The sequence below is a fragment of the Erinaceus europaeus genome, chromosome 10 (genome assembly GCF_950295315.1).
Source record: "Erinaceus europaeus chromosome 10, mEriEur2.1, whole genome shotgun sequence".
NCBI lineage: Eukaryota > Metazoa > Chordata > Mammalia > Eulipotyphla > Erinaceidae > Erinaceus > Erinaceus europaeus.
The window spans coordinates 15,866,109-15,886,665 of record NC_080171.1 but is presented as its reverse complement, the minus strand read 5'-3'; the positions used below and the strand labels follow the sequence as shown (position 1 = coordinate 15,886,665).

Genomic DNA, 20,557 nt, shown 5'->3' with positions numbered 1-20,557 from the left:
ATGTCAAACTTGGATGCCTGAGTTGCACAGCAGATGTCATTGGCGTAGATGAACTTCCTTGAAGAAGTTTCTGGGAGGTCATTGATGTAAATATTAAATAGCGTAGGAGCTAGAACAGAGCCCTGGGGGAGGCCACTTGAGACAAGTCTCCATCTGCTAGACTTGTCACCCAGATGCACCCAGAATCTTCTGTTTTGGAGAAGAAACGATATAGTGTTGGCCACCCATGGAGGCAGGCATCTTGAGATCTTGACTAGGAGACCACGGTGCCAAACTCTGTCATAGGCTGCTGTGAGATCAACAAAGACAACACCCGTCTTTAAATTCTTCTGGAATCCATTTTCAGTGTAAGTTGAGAGGGCCAGGACTTGTTCGCAGGTAGATCTTCCTGGGCGGAAACCAGCTTGGGCGGGTGATAGGAATTTCTCTGTAAGAGGAGAAATACGTGACAGAAGCAGCCTCTCAAGGAGTTTGTAACACACGGAGAGGAGAGAAATTGGTCTATAGCTGGCGGCCAGTGTTGGGTCTTCCTTTGGCCAGTGATCATATACTTCCTAACAAGTCAGTGTTCTGGTGAGTAAATGACCAGAATTGTGTATGCCATTCTAGCAAATAAATTGGATCTGAGGAGGCTGTCCTGAGAAACCCTTATTTAATGTTAGTCAAAAGTACATACTTAGTGAGCTTACTGTGAGCACCTGAAATCTGAAGAGTGAGTTATGGGACTCTGATCTGTGGTCAAAAGCACGGGTAACTAGGTGAGCTTCTAAACAGTGTCTGGAATGGAGGGTGGTCTTAGAACACTGAGTCTTTAACTTGTGGAACCTGATACTAATTTGGAATCGTTTGTGGCAAAAAACTTTGTTGAATTGTCAAATACCCTTCCAAGCTGCTTGTTGATTTGCAGAATCCGAACCCACACCCACACTGCAGTTGTCCCATAGGACGGACATACCAGCTATGCATTTGTATTTCAGGGAATATGCACTAGTAGTTATCATGGAAGAAAACAGCAGAATAAATACACTAGGGAAAATAATTAGGCATAGCCATGGCACTGGGATCAAGAAGATGAAGCTAGGAGGATGAGTAAGGTCTATTTTATGGAAGATTCACACTGACACATAGAGAAATTTTACATTTCGCTGTCAGAGCAGAATGTATTCACATTTCAATTAGAAATGTAATTCTAGGGAGCTGGGCGGTGGTGCAGCGGGTTAAGCGCTCATGGTACCAAGCTCAAGGACCAGAGTAAGGATCCTGGTTCAAGCCCTCAGCTCCCCACCTGTAGAGGAGTCGCTTCACAGGCGGTGAAACGGGTCTTCAGGTGTCTATCTTTCTCTCCCCCTCTCTGTCTTCCCCATCTCTCGATTTCTCTGTCCTATCCAACAAGAGTGACAGCAACAACAACGACAGTAAACAACAAGGGCAACAAAAGGGAAAAAATAAAAGTTTAGAAAAAAAAGAAAAGAAATGTAATTCTAGGGCTGGGCAAATATGGTTATGCAAACAACTTTCATGCTTGAAGCTGTGTGCTCCCAGATTCAATCCCTTTCCCTCCCCACCTCTTCCCTCCCTCCTTCTCTCCCCACCTCTCTTTCTAATAAATAAATTCTTTTGAAAAATAGGCTGTGACATAAATCATTGAAACATAAAATACGAAAAAGAGAAATACAGCTATTTATTTTTTAAGAGAAACACAAAAATGGAGAGAAATCTTTTTTTTTTTTTTTTTTGGTAATTATAATTTACCTGTGAGATATCTGTATATTGAAGGGCACATCAGAAGATGAAATATTCTGGTCATTCATTGTTAATAATGTTAAACAGCATCTTCTATTTACTATCTTGGGTAGCCCTAAAGATCATTCTGGACTGTCCTCACAACGCCTTAAAAGTTTCAAAAGACTCAATCTAATCTCTAAGTCATTTAACTTCTTATCAGTGTAAAACAGAGTCTAATACTTTTTTAAATATTTATTTATTCCCTTTTGTTGCCCTTGTTGTTTTATTGTTGTAGTTATTATTGTTATTGATGTCGCCGGTGTTGGATAGGTTGTTGGATAGAACAGAGAGAAATGAAGAGAGGAAGGGAAGACGGGGAGAGAAAGATAGACACCTGCAGACCTGCTTCACCGCCTGTGAAGTGACTCCCCTGCAGGTGGGGAGCCAGGGGCTCAAACTGGGATCCTTATGCTGGTCCTTGCGCTTTGCGCCACATGCGCTTAACCCACTGCGCTACCACCCGACTCCCCTAGTACTTTTTTTTTAAGTGAAAAAACACAATCCCGGGGGTCGGGCGGCGCCACACTGAGTTAAGCACACATAGTGTGAAGCAGAAGGCCCTGCACAAGGATCCCAGTTTGAGACCCTGGCACCCTACCTACAGGGGGATAGCTTCACAAGTTGTGAAGCCGGTCTGCAGATCCCTGTCTTTCTTTCCCTCTCTGTCTTCCCATCCCCTCTTGATTTCCCTCTATCCTATCCAATAAAAATGAAAAATGGCTACCAGGAGCAGTGGATTCGTAGTGTAGTCACTGAGCCTGTGATAACCTTGGAGAAAAAGAAAAAAAAAAAAAAAAAAACCACAGCTCCAACATTCAATAGTCTAACATTTACAATAACTATAAGTATTAGAAATATATTACTAAGCATTTAAGGAAGCAAGAAAATGTCACACACACTATTGCACCAAAGTGAAAAAAACTTTGGAGTCAAGGGGGAGGGTTTGGGTCTTGGTTCATGATGTCAGAAGAGGACCTAGTGGGTGTTGAATCGTTACATGAAAAATTGGGAAATGTTATGTGTTATGCATGTACAAAGTATTATCTTTTACTGTCAACTGTAAACCACTAATCACCCAATAAAGAAATTTTTTTAAAAATGTCATACACAATCAGGAGAACAATCAGTCATATAAGAATTGTAATGGCAAAGATGATAAAACTATCACACAGACTTTGCTTATTAAAATTTACTTATTAACACAAGTTAGAGTAGAGAAGGAGAGAGGAATAAACAGAGCATCACTCTGGCATATGGGATTCCAGGGATTAAATTCAGGACCTCATGCTTCCAAGCTCAGTGCACTACTTTCTGTGCTACCTCCGAGATCTCAAGCACAGACTTTTTTTTTTTTTTAATTTTTTTATCTTTAGATACCTGCAGCCCTGCTTCACCAGTAGCACAGCTTTCCCCTTGCAGGTGGGGACCAGGGTCTCAAACCCAAGTCCTTGAGCACTATAACATGTACACTTAACCAGGTGCGCCACCACCCGGCCCCGTCAAGCACACAGACTTTAAAACAACTGTTAGAACTATTCACTGAGATTGAAAAGAAAGATAAAATAACTAGAAATTTGAAAAAACAAGTGGTACTTCTGGAACTGAAATATTCAATATTAGGTTTAGAATGAATAGACTTTCAAATTAGACAAATGAGAGAAAAATGAGACCAAGCCATGGATAGCACCATCAGTAGTGCATCAGAATATTATGGCCAAGGTATCAGTGGTCCCAGGTTCAGTCCCTGGCACCATCATAACGCAGAACTGAAGAAGTGCTCTGATTAATAATAATAATAATTAACAGAGAAAGTAAACAGCAAGACTATTATGAGCATCTACATGCCAGTAATTTCAACAACTTAGTAGTATTAGTAAAGTTCTTTGAAAACCACATAGCACCAGAACTTCCCCAGGTGCCGTGTCACTCACGTGTGCTGCTTCATTTTTCCTAAACCTTTTTTCTCCAACTCCTACAGTGTGACCATATTGTCTCCTATTTCTGATATTTTTCTCTCCTACATGGGTAAGTCTACTTCCTTGACTTGCTATTTGAGACTGGAATACATTCAAAGTGTTCTTCATATCTCGATTTTCAAGTTTTCCATTTTCCAGTGAATCTTTGAAGTTATGAATTTTCTTAATCCATTTTCCAAATTAACTTGAGAGCTTTGTATTTCTTCAAATTTCCTGACAATATATTTCCTAAATTCTTTCTCTGATAACTCTTCTGGTCATCATCTTGGTTTTGCAGAAGCAGTATTATCCTAGTTTTGCCCACCTGTTTTGGTTTTTTTTGCTGGCCATTGGTACTGCTAGGATCTGCTTTGTATGTGAGATGTGGAGAGAGGAGAGGAATTTTGAAGATGTGACATAATATTATAGTGCCTGATGTACCTTAAAGAAAGTGCTAGTCAGGGGCAGGGTATGAAATCTCAGACCTCCTTCTCTTCTCAGACTGATATCTGAAAGTAGGAACTCTGCTGTGAGGTCAAAGTCATTTTTCTTGCCTGTAGAGCATTCTTACCCTGATTACCAAAGTCTCTGTGGTCACTGGAGCACCTCAGAGTTTTGATGACTTCCCTGATTCCACAAGGGTACAGTATTCAGTTCCTTGTTCCCTCTGAATTACTCTCTGGGATATATTGAGGAGCCTGTGACTTCTACAGCTCTAAATGGCAATCCTTTTCTTAGTTTGCTCAATTCCTGAATGGTTCCACATGGACCTTTTAAGTCTGTCACATGCATTTGAAGCAGTTGTAAATATGGCACATGCAGGCAATGCAGTGTCCTGTTTCTGACTGAGTCCTTCTGTCCCTCCCCTCTTGCTCCTGCTGTCTGTATGCAGTCAACAATTCTTAGTGATGTTTTAATTAATTAATCAGTTAGTGCCGGGATAGCCTGAGGGTGCTTCTTCCCGAGCTAGTGCTCTCTGGGTTGGAGAGAACTCAACTGGAGCCGATCTAGGCTGCTGCGTGGGAGAGGGATCAGGAACTCGTGCCGCACTAACTTCGCAGGAGATACACTCTGGAACTCTCGGAGCCGGAAAGCAATTTCCAAGTGTCTTTAATCAGAAGAGCAGCTGTTTTTATACTCTCCAAGTAGGGTGGAAACAGGATGTGATATAGAGAGGGTGGAGAGAAAAGTGACTGGTGAAAATCAGAGTGTGACAAGGAGGGGGCGGAGCAGGCGAGAATCCTATCACTGAACCACCAATGCCCTGGAGTGCTTTATGTAAATGTAAAAGTGATTTATGTAAATAGACCAAAGCTTTGAATGGGATTAAATCTATCCCTATATAGGCATATGGTTAAGCAGAAGCCAGGGGGAGCTGGCATACTATCCAACAAGTTAGTTAATTTTTATTGATTTAATAATGATTGACAAGACCATAGGATATGAGGGGTACAGTTCCACAAAATTCCCACCACCAGAGTTCCATATCCCATCCCTTCCATTGGAAACTGTCCTGTTCTTTATACCTCTGGGAGCATGGACCCAGTACCATTATGGGGTGCAGACGGTGGATGGTCTGGCTTCTGCAATTGATTCTCCACTGGACATGGGCATTGGCAGGTCAGTCCATACTCCCAGCCTGTTTTTTATCTTTCCCTAGTAGGGTAGGGCTCTAGAGAGGTGGGGTTCCAGGACACATTGATGAGATAGTAATGTTCTCTCTTTACCACAAATCCCAGATGGTCTCTGATGAAATTTGTTTGAGTTATTTTGTTGTATTATTTGTTTTCTATTTGATCCATTTGTTTTTCTCTTTGATCCATTTTTCTATGACTAGGTTGCCCTGGAAATCTATACTGTTGTTTCTGCTTTGTAATTACAAAAACCTTAGAATTAACAACTAGGCATATAGGTATATCCAGGAGAATACTGCTCAACAATAGGGAAGGAACAAACTACTACTGCCTAACAACATGAATGAATCTTACATACAGTGAGAGAAACTTGCCAGAATGGAGCATAGTGTGTGAATCTATTTATATTCAGTTCTAGAACAGGCAAAATCAATCTATCGTGACAGAAAGCAAATCAGTGGTTGCCTGAGGTCAGGGATTGGCTGCAGATGTGCACAAGGTAACATTTTGGAATGATGGAAATGTTCTGCATTTGAGTTCTTTTGTTTTTGTAGTTACACAGATACATACATTTGTCAAAATTCTTCATCCTCTGTTTTTTATGTAAGCATATTTTATAGTATAAATTATATTGCAGTAAAGTTTCCTTTTTGGTGCACTCTTCTGTGACTTGTCTTTGTTAAATACAGACATTATCTATTTTCCCTCTCAATTGAATGTAGCATTTTGATTTTGTCTTATCTTATTCTTTCTTTTGTCTCATGAGAGACCAAAAAAAAGAAGAATGAGAGGCAGAAGATTCAGTGTAGCTCCAAAGCATTCCTCCACTATTCATAGTATTCCATTGGTTCTGTCCTTGGTGCTTTCATATCGTGCCTGTATTTGAACCCAGGGCCTGAGGAATGGTAAGGCATGTGCTCTAGTCTGTGAGCCACCTTCTGGACCTCAAAACTTGTCTTTAAATCACCTGTGTTGGTAGGTAATGCAGAGTAGGTGATAATAGATTTGATTCCAGCAGTGAAAGAAAATGTAATAGAATCCTAGAAACTTGATGTTGTAGATATGATGTAATTAATCCAACCCACGACTATACAGACCAAGAGAGAGTAAATAACTATCTAGCACAGCACAGCAAATGAAGATAAGTCTGTGAGTAGAGTACAGGTTTTGGTTTTGAGTTTTCCTAAGTCCTGTATCCAGAATTTGGGAAAGTAGAGAATTGGAAGCCTGTGGAGGTTGTAATGTGTTGCCTTTAGACAAAGCTTCCCTTGAGTTAAAGTTTGGAGTTAGGTGCAAATGAGAAAGGGCAAGGGCAGCTGGAACCATGGATAGGGCCGGCCAAGACTTGGCTGATATATCCTTAGCTAATGTCTTTGTTACTACTCAAGAAGTCTGATTTTCACAGCTACTTGAAACCTATTCTGTGTATTTATTGACAGTTTCTACAGTAAAAATATACTGTATTTGTTGAGAAGGGTTAATACATAACCTAGGGTAGTTTTTAATTCTTCCACAGGAATATTAAAACGGTCTAAATGAAGTCAGTCTCCCCTGTCAAGCTGTTCCTCCCCTCAACCCTATTCTCTGTTGTGTAAATTTTGGAGGGATGAAGGTGATAAAGGTTGCTATTTTGTTTTTTATTGGTTTGGGATTTCATTTTTTTTCAAGACAGTATTGAATCATTTTTTATAACTAAAGTGATTTTAAGCGGTCATTTTAAATATTAATAATGAAGAACATTAAGATACAAAAGCTAGCTCTGAAAGTTACAGCAAAGCCATGCTTCCTAGATGAATCCTTTGAATGAAAGAATAGTATCTGGATGGTGATGATGAAGGAAGAGAAGCTGCAGCTATTTAATGTATTCTCCACTCTCAGTATATGGATGCAGCCTCCAAATTCTACAAAGGAAATAATCATCAGCACAGCATCACTGCTCTCCTGTGGATTGGTCTTTTTATACGGCAGCCTCTTGGTTTTCTTAGTAAAACTATTTTATTTTAAAATGTATCTCTAGACACTTACTTGTGGTTGGCCTGGGAAAATGTAGATTACTTCATGTCTCTTCAAAATTCGTTTCAAAAAAAGAGTCAAGCTTGGTTTGTGTTTTCAAGATAGAGGAAGGAGGAAATCTTCGTTTTGCCTTGGGGGGGGGGGCCTGGGGGATCTTTCCGTCCTTTGTGGATATTTAGCTTCTGCATTCGTCATGTGTACCTGCCTCCTTGACCATGAGTGAACCAAAGGAATAGCAGCCTTTTGCAAGTTTGTAAAGGGGCAGTTCAAAGAGAAGAAAACCACTGATAAGAAAAAAGAAAGAAAAATTCGCTTCCCCATCATGGCGGTTGTATTTTTAGATAAATCAATGGCTCCTAGGTATTTAGCCTCCCCCCCCCTTATTTTGCTCTTATTTCACTATTTTTTAATGTTATATAAAATACAGTGCCAAATATGTAGCTCTAATCCCAAGCAGCTATTCAGAGGTCTTTTGTTTGTTTTCTGCTGTTTAATAAATTCAACTTCATTGGGAAATGAAGTTAATACTGATATTAAAAGGAAAACCATTTCCTATACCTTCCTACATTTGAAAGGTAGGAGACTGTGAATTAACAGGAGAAAAGGCAATGTGTAGGAAGACTCACTTAGGAATAAATCACCATCTAGCCAGAAGTAAAGATTTTTATACCTACTTGAAAAGGATTCAGTATTGGAAGATGACTTACTTGGTAGAGTAGGTGCCTTGCCATGGGACACCAGAGGATTCCATGAATAGTGGAACAGTGAGTGACACTGTTCACTGTGAGACACTGTGAGGTGTCTCTTCCCCCTCTCTCTCTTTGTCTAACCTCAAGAATAAATTGCCCAGGACATTGGTATTGTGCATGCGCTAGGTTCCAATACTGCTTTGAAAATAACAATAATAATGACATTTGTACATAGTAGAATGGAAGAGTCTGGTACCTGTTTATACTATTATGGAAAGTGTCCTGATACTGAAGGTCAGTCACTTGACAAATCAAGATGGGGGCGAGGGGTGAGAGTTAACACTAGCGGCTGAATGTCATAACATTACCTAAGTCTGTTAAGGGAGATGCAGATAGTTTCTTTGTAAATCTGCTATATGGTCTCATTGATGATTTTTTTTTTTTAAGTAACTATTTATAGGAACTGATGGTGGTGCATAGGTTGAGTGCACATGTTACTATGAGCAAGGACCCAGGTTCGACCCCTTGGTCCCCACCTGTAAGGGGAAAGCTTTGTGTGGTGAAGCAGTGTTACAGGTCTCGGTCTCTCTCCCTCTCTCTCTCTCTCTCTTTTTTTTCTTGCCTCCAGGGTTATTGCTGGGGCTCGGTGCCTACACTACGAATCCACTGCTCCTGGAGGCCATTTTTTCCCTTTTTGTTATTACTGTCATTGTTGGATAGGATTGAGAGAGGATTGAGAAGACAGAGAGGGGTAGAGAAAGATAGACACCTGCAGACCTGCTTCACCATCTATGAAGCGACCCCTCTGCAGGTGGGGAGCTGCTCGAACCAGGATCCTTACACTGGTCCTTGGACTTCGCGCCATGTGCACTTAAACCAACTGCAGTACACCTGTGCCCCTCCCCCATCACCCTTTCTCTCTTGATTTCTGGTTGTCTCTATCCAATAAATCAATAAAGATTTTGGGGACAGGGTAGATAGCATAATGGTTATGCAAACAGACTCTCATTCCTGAGGCTCCAAAGTCCCAGGTTCATTCCCCTGCACCATCATAAATCAGAGCTCAGCAGTGCTCTGGTTAAGGAAGGAAAGAGGAAAGGAAAAGATTTTTTTTAATCATTATTATAGTTTGATGTTTTCAAAACCCCTTTGGCCTCATTTGATTCTCTTGGTATTTTTGAGGTAAGCTTGGTAAGTACTTTAATTACCACTTCACAGGTAACGAAACTGAGAGTGTTTAGTGTCACATAAGTAATGGAGCTAAGGCAAGGGTTGTTTTCAGTGTTCACACTTCACCTTTGGGAATCAATTAGAGTACCTGCAAATTGGATAGTTGTCAGTATATAAGTACTTTGAAGGTATGAAGATCTAATAACATTATCTTTGTTTCATAGGAGAAGATGAAGTAAACTGGTTCATCAGTGACAAAGACATTGAGGTAAAGACAAATTGATTTTGAATTATGAGTAATAGATTATTTCTTTTGATTAAAGTTTTAATTCATCTCATGATAGCTTAGTAAACTTTAAAAAAAATGTTATACATATTGCACCAAAGTAAAAGACTCTGGAGTAGGGGTGGGGGTTCAGGAACATGATGGTGGAGGAGGACCTAGAGAGGGTTGTTATGTGGAAAACTGTATTGTCGACTGTAAACCGTTGATCCCCCAATAAAGAAAAAACAATTAATTCGGGGGGAGAAATGTAGTACCATTATCCTTAAATAAAAAGTTTTTTGTTTGTTTTTAAATATGTACTTGCTTGAATTTTCCAAAGCTTGGTTCAAGCTTACTTTTTGTCAATTATCTGCCATAGTGATTGAGTCCTCTTCCCCTTCTGCTCTTCGCTGTCATGGTGAGTCCGCTCACACAGGAAATAGCTGCTTCTTCAGTGTGAGGAAATGGTTAGTCTATATTTAGGATGTGGCAGCTGTTTGTCTTTGTCAATTATCAGCTTTAATTGTGGCAGATGGCTAGAAAAGATGCTAATTTTACAACTTGGTAGAAGAGTTTTTCGAGTTAGATTCTAAATACTTGGGGCCTAGTTTGCCAGACCAACAACAAATAACAAATGAAAGATGAAAACTTTTTCAAAGATAGAGGAATGCTACCAAGCCAGATAAAAGCATGGTTGGCATTTACATGGAACATGATTTCCAATACTCTCTTACAAGATACTATATTTTAGTTGGTATATGGAACAGCTAGGCTGGGATCACTGTATAGGTCAAATGGACCTTCAGACGATTCTCTTGGGATAAAATGATCTTGTTTTCTCTCAGAAATGATGTCCACATTGAAAAAGAGTAGATGCAGGTGGGTAGCAGATAGAGGACAAACCGTCAAGCAGGAGACCTTGAGTTTGATCCCTGGTGCCACATATGGCTGATACTGGGCTCAGGCCTCGGTCTCTTTCCCTCATAAAAATAAATTTATAAAAATGGAAAAATAAGTAAATAACATCTAGCTCATAGCCAGTAACTAACCCTGGGCTGTTCAGAAAAAGAAATGTGTCTAGTAGCTAGCCATGTGTTTTTCTAACTTTATAAAAGATAAACTCATAAAATACCATTTCCTAACTAAATATATAAACAAGCTTTTAATTTAGATAAATGTGTAGCGTGTGTTCAAATATTCCTAATGCCACCAGAATATCTAAACGATGTCTATCAGTGTCCTCATGGGACGTAGGCCATAGTAAAGAAAGCTACAGAAATGTGCCATATAACAAAGTATGTATGAAAGGGTTAGGGAAGAAATGTAGAGTCATCTTCATGGTATTCCCTTCTGAGTTCCTTCAACTCCTTTTAAGAGAAGATAAATGTCACTAGCTGAACTGAAGAAACTGTGATTGTTCATTCTCTTGCTTTGATCAGTGTATGTTCTTTCTTTACTTGATTATAGTTTTGTTTTGTTTTTAATTCCAGTATTATTTTTCCTCTTAGGCTCGGATATGTAATAACAGATCATCTGGAAGATGGACCAACCGATACTATTCAGCCAACAAAAATGTTACCTGCAGAAATTGTGACAAACGTGGCCATTTGTCAAAAAACTGCCCTTTTCCACAAGTATGTGAAAAAATGTAAATTTTTTCCACATTGTTAAAGTCAGAATGTGAGGGCTAGCACTCTACTGCTTTAGAATTTAAATCTTTGGCAATATATGGGTTAAAAATCTCTTGTCACAGCCTAGAGTAGGGGAAGAACAATAAATTTAGTATCAGAGAAAAAAAAAAACACCTGGAATTAGTTTCTGCTTTCTGTTGCCAGCTGAATACCCTTTGGTAGATCATTTCACCCTCTGTGGCTCTGTTCTCATGTCTAGAATTAGAAAATTGAATTCCTAGCACAACTTTCACTTGTAACCTTCCACTTTATGTGATAGCTTGTATCATCCTAAGATAATTTTCTCTGTTAGAAAATGATAGTTTTTAGCCTTCTAGAAATGTTTATTAGTGTGAATTATGTTAAACAGTTACGTCAAACCTTTGTAACAATCGGAGCTATTAGGAATTGAGTCTGCCATTACCCCTCCCTTCTCCAAATGATCATCTTTGCAGTACTTGAGACTCCACTCATGTTTTCTCTTTCTTTGCCTCTCCAGGCAAAGCAGTTCTTTCAGTCTGTTTCTCCTATAACTTAGCTTCCAGATCCTCATCACCCTGCTGTCCTTCTTAGACAATATTCCTACAAGACAGGGCAGGAAAAATAAATGTCAACTGATAATACATGCAAACTAAGGCTCTTTTGCAACTATAGGATGCAGGCAGTTTATATTAAAGCTCTTATTTCAAACGTCTGATTTAAATACTTGGGCTCAAGATCATACCTTCTTTCAGATCACAGTTTGGAAATAACTTTTAATGGAATCATGCAGGATAGAAATAATTTTATCTGAGACTGACATTTTACATAACAGATTTTTTTTTCCTACCACATAGAAAGTTCGTGCCTGCTGCCTCTGCTCTGAGAGAGGACATCTCCAGTATGCCTGCCCAGCTCGCTTTTGCCTAGACTGTTCTTTGCCTATGTCTTCTACTCACAGATGTCTGGAAAGATCTTCATGGAGAAAACGATGTGATAGGTGTGATATGATTGGCCATTATGCTGATGTGAGTATCCAACATGTAACTGATTTGTCAGGCATTGGGACTAATGTGCCAATTTGTAACTATCAGCCTACCTAAAAGAATGTTTCTTTATATTGTATATAATGGGGGTCATGTGCCCAACTACCAGATGATTTCTACCTGGAGTATAGGGAATTGAAACACATAAACTTGAAAGGGAAAGAGAGGAAGGGAGGGGGAGAGAGAGAGAGACCATACTATCTTTAAGAGTTTATGAGAACTGTGGTGGTTATTGTGGTGGGAGATGGGGTTATCACAGAATTTTGGTGGTGGGTGGGGTGTGGAACTATAGCCCTGTAATCTTATAAACCCGTGTTGATAAGATTATAACATGAGTACTAATTCATTACAATTAATTAATAGCATGATAAGTCACTAAAAATTTTTAATAGTAATAATCATGGTCTTGTCCATTTGGCCACTGATCAAGGCAAACTATGCATAATGATAAGAATTCTGCTGAATGAGAAGGAAATGTCAACAAATGATTTAAACCCATGCTAATCGTCTCCTAGTCCCATAGGAGTGGTACAGTGCACACTTTACCATGTATGAGGACCTGGGTTCAAGCACCGGCCTACCACACGGGAGCAGAGGGGAAGCTTTGCAAGTGATTAGACCAGTGCTGTGATATGTCTTCTCTCCTATCTCCACCCCATTTTTCTGCCTTTAACATAGTAAAGTCCACTGGTAGTGGTGGAATCAAGCTCATAGGAAGCCCTAGTCGGAAAAACAATCTTAGCAAGAAAAGGGGAAAGAAATTTTTTAATACATAATAAATCCAATGTTATTTTAGCTTTGTATACTATTGTTCTCTAAATTGTCAATTTAATTGTTTAGCAATATTTTCTAGTTTAGCAGCTGTGTTTGATAGCATGTAATTTTTATGCCTTTCTTCTTTTAAGATTTTGTTTGCCTGTGATAGCAAAGGGACTCAGACTTTGGCATGTACAGCTTCTTTAAAATAAGAAAATTGTAATAAAGAGCAGTTAAGAATGATTTATAAAAGGTTATATAATCAGCTGTGAATTAAGTCTGTAGCTCATTCTGCTTAACTTCTTAATTTTGGCCTGTAATGTATGTTAAACTCTTTATCTCAAATAGCCTTGTGGATTAATAACTCCAGTGAATATAAGTTTTTAAGATAGGGTTAGGCTATGGCTGACTTCCAAGAAAGCAGCCCCTGCCCCCTTCCTAAATTTGCTGAGATGTACTGATGGACGTTTCTTTTTCTCTTTTTGAAATCACATGGTTAATCCATCTCTGTCTGACTCTTACTGAAGGGACCTGTAACCCTTCACCACCCCCAGAAGCTCTTCGTGAGGATCCCGGTTCGAGCCCCCGGTTCGAGCCCCCGGCTCCCCACCTGCAGGGGAGTCGCTTCACAGGCGGTGAAGCAGGTCTGCAGGTGTCTGTCTTTCTCTCCCCCTCTCTGTCTTCCCCTGCTCTCTCCATTTCTCTCTGTCCTATCCAACAATGACATCAATAACAGCAACAACAAAGCAAAAAAAGGGAATAAATAAATAAAAATACAAAAAAATAAAAATAATAAAAATAAAAACATACATAAAATTGAAAGCCAGTACCTTTTAGTTTAGCTTTTAATTTTAGTTTAATCTGAGAGATTTCCTGCTGGGGGCCAGCCGCAGCAGGTTATTAGGGTATCCTGGAGGGGGAGGGCCGTCGGCATGGAATGAGGAAGACTGAGAGACATGCTGAGAGACAAGCTCCAGCAGACGTCTCTGTCTTACTCAAGCCGAACTTTATTTTTATAGTCTCTAAGGCTTAGCTCATTAAAACAAAAACCAACAAGGTATAGATTATTAAAACAAAAGCCACCAAGGCTTTGGTCACTAATACATAAATCACCAAGGCTTTGGTTATTAAAACAAAAATCACCAAGTAAGAACAGCACAGAACAGTCACATTCCAGGGGCACTTTCCTCCCTAGAGATCACATCGCAGTTTCTGTGTCTTTTGTTATTCCTGTACCTGTGTGCTAGGCAGATGTCCTATTGATTAATGAATATTCTTTTTTTTTAATTTTTTAATAGTTATTTGTTTATTTTCCATTTTGTTGCCCTTTTTATTATTGTTGTAGTTATTGTTGTTATTATTGATGATGTCGTTGTTGGATAGGACAGAGAGAAATGGAGAGAAGAGGGGAAGACAGAGAGGGGGAGAGAAAGATAGACACCTGCAGACCTGCTTCACCGCCTGTGAAGCGGCTCCCCTGCAGGTGGGGAGCCGGGGGCTCGAACCAGGATCCTTAGTTGGTCCATGTGTTTAGCGCCACCTGCGCTTAACCCACTACACTACCGCCGATGTTTATGCCATCCTCTTACCCCTATGCATCAGAAGCCAATGGATCATAGAAAGTTCAAGCTTATTATGTTTCTGGGGGCCTTAGACAAATTGAACAGCCCATTTTTCATCAAACCTGTTTCATTATTTGATCAAGGAATTTTGTTTTGTCCCTTACTGAGAAGGCACCAAGGTGGTGCTGACCTGGCCAGCCTCTCCATAAAGTTCAGCTCTCTAGCTGGAATCCATCTTCTGTGTATGTTCACTGTGTGACCTAGGATCTTGTGTACTATTCCTTCTTAAAGAAGTGGGAGCGTGGTACTGGGTGGTAGATTAAAAGACCCACTGTATCTAGGTGGGTACCATAACTTTCCATTTATTAATTATGCTATGTAAGGTGGCCCCTTCACTGTGGGAAGCACCAATCTTTCCCTATATTTTAGGGAGAATACTGAAGGAAGTGGTGTAGATAAAGGGGAAAACAATTTTTCCTATTGGAGCCTCCTGAAAAATTCTGCATTACTGATATTGCTTGTTCCATTATGATCAATCTTTCAGAGTGCAGTGCAGGTTTTTGTCATTATTTTTGTTATTGCTCAGGCTCTAGGCCTGGCCATAAGTAAATGTTATTATGACCACACAGAGCTTAATCCCAAGCCCTATACATGGCAGAAGGCAGGATGGTTTCAGTTTGGCCTGGAGAGTAAAGCTGTGCTGAGCTCCCTTTGAAGAGCTGGTATCGTGTCAAGCAGCTCGGATGGCGGCACCTGCGCCAATTCCCAGGAAATATAAAGCACCTAGTAAAAGTGTCTTCTAGTTAGTTCACTTCAATTTAGTATGAGATTGGCGCACCTAGTAAAAGTGTCTTCTAGTTAGTTCACTTCAATTTAATATGAAATTGAAATGAACTAACTACAAGACATGCAGGTGGGGAGCCAGGAATCGAACCTGGGTCAATAGGCTGGGTAATATGTGCACTATCACCTGGCCCCCTTCATTACTTCTCTCTCAGAGTGAAAAAGCAGTCCTTTCAAATCACCAACAAGGACATATGTGATCTGGCTTTATGACCCATCTCCTAGACCAGCCTTACTCACTACACCTGGTTTCCTTGCTGTTACTTGAAAGACCAGCTATCTCGGGCCAGCCAGATAGCTCACCTGTGGGATGCTCTGTGCTGTGGTGATTTCTGATTGTCTGAAAAAATTGGCACTAAATTCTAAAACAAAAAAAGAATATTAGCAGAAAAGTGGTGAAATCCAGAGGGAATCATGAATTTAGTTCAAAAGACACCACTGCCTTATATTCAGATATATGTAAGAAAATAGCAAACTAGAGTAGAAGAGTGAAAAATGAGTGTAGTAAGTTTACCCCCTGAATGGAATCTTAAACTTTTTTTTTCCATTTACAAGGCACCTCAAAATAGTTGTCAAATTGTTGACAATTGACCACTGATTGACAGCTGAAGAAGTGAAGGCTTAATTTTAAAAGTAAAAGACTGGGGGAGCCAGGTGGTAGCGCACCAGATTAAGCGCACATTGTACAAAGCGCAAGGACCTGTGCCAAGATCCCAGTTTGAGCCCCTGGTTCCCCACCTGCAACAGGGTCACTTCACAAGCAGTGAAGCAGGTCTGCAGGTACCTATCTCTCTCTCTCTCTCTCCCTCTTCTCTCAATTTCTCTCTGTCCTATCCAAAAAAATTAAAAACATTTTAAAAAATGGTCACAGGAACAGTGAATTTGCAGTGCAGGCACTGAGCCCCAGTGATAATCCTGGAGGCAAATAAATAAATAAATAAATAAATAAATAAATAAATAAATGTAAAAGATCATCTCTAACAATGCTAAAATATCATGTTTACTGTTATAAATCATATGTATATGAGATATAGTAGAAGTTCATTGTGTGTTCAAATAAATATATAGTTCTCTTAATAACTTAACTTTGTACCAGCTGAAATTTTTTTATTTAGTATGAAATGTGAGAGTTTCACATGAGAGAGAGAGAGAGAGTGTGGGGAGGGGGGAAGACACCAACATATCACTCTGGGGTGCATGCTGTAACAGGAACTTGAGCGATTTCCCCTAGCCACTGTGCCTACTTTTCAGAATAAAAGAAATCAGACTATGCTAGATATACATCACTCAAAAACTTAATAGTGTTTAAATATAATTTTGGAAGAAAGGGTTATGACTGAGATTGATTGATTTTCTTAGAAAAAGGCACTTACTGAAGAGCTCTATAAACCGTGCTTTTTTTTTTTTTCTTCCTTGAGAGATCAAATTGTCTCCAAGAAAATTGAAAGAATTTCTGTACTTAGGAGTCTCTTACACTTTTGATGAGTATATACAGAACACATGATAGTTTATTGAAAATTCACATATTCATAGTTTGGGGAATAAAGCTTAGAATTAGTAACAGTTCATTGGAACTGTTCTACAACTACCGTGGAGATGAATATGTGAAAATTTTTATGATTAAAAAAATCTATATTTTAAACTAGAGAAAGTATGTAATTTAACACACTTATATTGGGAAAAAACAGTCCTATTTTGAGTTTCACTATCCTTTCTAGTTATCTCTAACTAACCTGACACGTTTCCCCTTTCTATCCAACTCTCCCTATAACTATAGCTCATTACCTATTATTAGTCGCTTTCCATAGGCTGAACAGATTTTTAAAAATATTATTAGTGATGTAATACTGATTTTCAAAGCTACATGTCAACAGGGGTATTCCACACCGTTCCCACCACCAGAGTTCTGAATCCCCAATCCCTCCATTGTAAGTCACTACAGTTCTCCTAAAGTTGCAGATATGGGTTAACTATCATCTCTACAACTGTTTGTCTAGACTTGTACATAATTGCTCCCTCTTCTTCAGGCCCAGTCCTCTCTTCCCCTCCAAGCCACTCATGACCCTATTACTATATCCAAATGTCTCTCCAGGTCCTGATGGAGCTGAAGTTCAGAGCCCTCTTATCCTCTTCCTCCTATCACTTCTCCCCCACTGAGAGTATGGATCAGAATAGTTTTTGGGGTGCAGAAGGTGGGAATTATGGCTTCTGTGATTGCTTCTTCTCTGAACAGGGGCATTGGCAGTTCAATCAACATCCCCAGCTTGTTTCTATCTTTCCCTAGTGGAGTAGAGCTCTGGAGAGACGAGGTTCCAGGACACATTGATTGGTGAGGTCATCTGCTCAGAGATAGACTGAACAGATTCATAACAGGTTTTCATTTTCTTTGTGGAATCTGAAAGAATAAGCTTATTTTTAAAAATATTTTATTTATTTATTTATTTTGAATGGAAACAAAGAGACAGTGAAAAGGGAATGGGAGATAGGGAGAGAGAATTGAGAGGAACAAAAAGAGCCACAGTTGTACCGTAGTGATGCCGAAAAGAGAAAGGGACAGAATTCTCTCTCTACCCCTACCCCCTTTTTGTTTACAGAGCTGCAGCCTTGAGCATGTGTGATTGCAATGATTCTGGACTGCTTTTTTTTTTAATTTATTTTTTATTTAAGAAAGGATAAATTAACAAAACCATAGGGTAGGAGGGGTACAACTCCACACAATTCCCACCACCCAGTCTCCATATCCCATCCCCTCCCCTGATAGCTTTCCCATTCTCTATCCCTCTGGGAGCATGGACCCAGGGTCGTTGTGGGCTGCAGAAGGTGGAAGGTCTGGCTTCTGTAATTGCTTCCCCGCTGACGCAAAGGTTGGAATAGTGGAGAGCAAGTGTTGGGGGGGGGGGTACTCACTGCAGCCTTGAGCATGTGTGATTGCAATGATTCTGGACTGCTTTTTTTTTTTTTTAAATCAAAATAGAGGGAGAGACATTACAACACTGGAGTGACACCTCCCACGTGGTGTCAGGACTTGAACCTAGAATGCACAAACAATAAAGTACTTGTCCTATGTGATGAGTTGATTCTCCTACCCAAGGTAGAATTCTTATTTGAAGAAATAATACTGAGAACTTTTCCAAACTGGTAAGGGAGACAGACACTTAAATCCAGAAAGCTTTAACAGTTCCAAATAAAGGGACCTGAGATAACTCAACTAGCAGAGCACATACTTTACAGTAAGTGTGGAGCCAGGCCCAAGCCCCTGGCCCCGCACGGGAAAATCTATGAATACTTGGGAGAAATACCACAAGTAGAGTCTATCAGCAACTGTGAATTTATTCAGGGATGTGTCCCCAGCAAGAACCCTGGTAGCAACAAATAATAATAAATTTAAAATGAAACAAACCCAAATTGACCTACACCAAAGCACAGCATTTAAAATGCATAATAGATATGCAAAAAGGCTTACGTACCTGAGGCAGTAGTGGTCTCAAGTTTATCTCTCAGCACCACCATAAGCCAGAGGGAACAGTGCTCTGGTAAAATTAAATACGTACATACATACATACATACATACATACATACATACATACATACATACACACATACATACATAAAATGTCAAATTTCAAAACTAATGACCCCTGAAAACATAAGAGAAAAACAGAACCACATGTAAGGGAACCAATATAAAACCATCAGTAGATTTCTCAGTTTGCACTCCAAAGGCCAGAAAGGACTGGTAGAATATATTCAGGTTTTTGACCATAAAAGAATCACAGGTAGAGTGGGAATGGTGGGGGCGAGTAGATAGCGTAATGGTTATACAAAAAGATTCTCAAGCCTGTGGTTCCAAAATCCCAGGTTTAGTCCCCGGCACCACCATAAACCAGAGCTGAGCACTCCTGTGATTAAAAAAAAAAAGGGAGTCGGGCGGTAGCGCAGCGGGTTAAGCACATGTGGCGAGAAGTGCGAGGACCGGCGCAAGGGTCATGGTTCGAGCCCCCGACTCCCTAAAAAAATTTTTTTTTAAATCTCTGTCCAACTAAGTTATCACTCTCATTTGAAGGACTGATGGAGAGCTTTTCAAGCACCAAACCAACTTTTAATGACTCCTAACAGGACTTGGGTACTGGAGGATTTTCCTCACGGCACGTATCAGTATAAAGGAGCAAAACATGGGAACAAAATCAAGCCGGGAATCGAGCATGGTTTCTTTCAAGTGAAAATAAACCTTTCAACTCAGACTGCAGAACTGAGACTACTGAAAGGGGTTATAGAGGAGGAGTGGGCTGTAAGGAGTGGGGGGGCAGTAGACTTTGGTGGAAAGAACTGGTAGTTTGGTGGTGGATATGGTATGGTAACATTTTGAAGAGCTGTGAAATTATACATCTAAAACATGCATAGTCTTTTAAAGAAATCTTGCCTCAAAAACCTTTTTTTTCTTATTTTTTATTTTGCTTTTTTCCCCCTTTTGTTGGCCTTGTTGTTTTATTGTTGTAGTTATTGTTGTTGTTGTTGTTGATGTCATCATTGTTGAATTGGACAGAGAGAAATGGAAAGAGATGGGGAAGACAGAGAGGGGGAGAGAAAGATAGACACCTGCAGACCTGCTTCACCACCTGTGAAGCAACTCTCCTGCAGGTGGGGAGCCAGGGGCTTGAACCAGGATCCTTAGCGACGGTCCTTGCGCTTCTAGCCACATGTGCTTAACCCTCTGTGCTACCGCCTGACCCCCCAGAACCCTTTTTTTTTTTTCTGTTATATCATCTTTGAGAGTAGTGTGAGCAATGATTTATATCAGTGATTAAAATATTGTGGTTTTTGTCCAAATTTTAACTATAAAATATGAGGTCAGATTTTACTGATGAAATGTTATTTTCTGTGTGTTTTTGAATAGCTAGACACATTACTTGAATGGAAATATGTTTCTTACATGCAGATATTCACAGTCGTTTCTGAATTCTTTATTTTTCCTTCTAGTATGGGGACTACGAGAAGTACTTTTTATTTATTCTTTATAATTTGTTCCCTCATTTTGTAATCAGCAGCCTTCTCTTAGGTTAAGTCACATCTAATAAGCTGTATAATAGATTTCGCTTATTTCAGTTACCTTATTGATGCCAATTTCCCCACGGTCATTTTTTTCATCAGAAGTATGGAGAGTGCCAAATGGATGTTATCATAGCAGTAGTT

General features: G+C 39.7%; 1 protein-coding gene across 3 annotated transcripts in view; it reads left to right on the top strand.

The window, feature by feature from the left end:
• The window catches only part of ZCCHC7 (zinc finger CCHC-type containing 7), a 208,241-nt gene that overhangs the window by 148,187 nt on the left and 39,497 nt on the right, over positions 1–20,557 (top strand). For all 3 annotated transcript variants that reach the window (XM_007524131.3, XM_060199170.1, XM_060199171.1), the window contains exons 3-5: positions 9,471–9,514; positions 11,020–11,145; positions 12,018–12,188. In XM_007524131.3, coding sequence (XP_007524193.1) covers positions 9,471–9,514; positions 11,020–11,145; positions 12,018–12,188 — 341 coding nt within the window. The remainder of the gene's footprint in view (positions 1–9,470; positions 9,515–11,019; positions 11,146–12,017; positions 12,189–20,557) is intronic.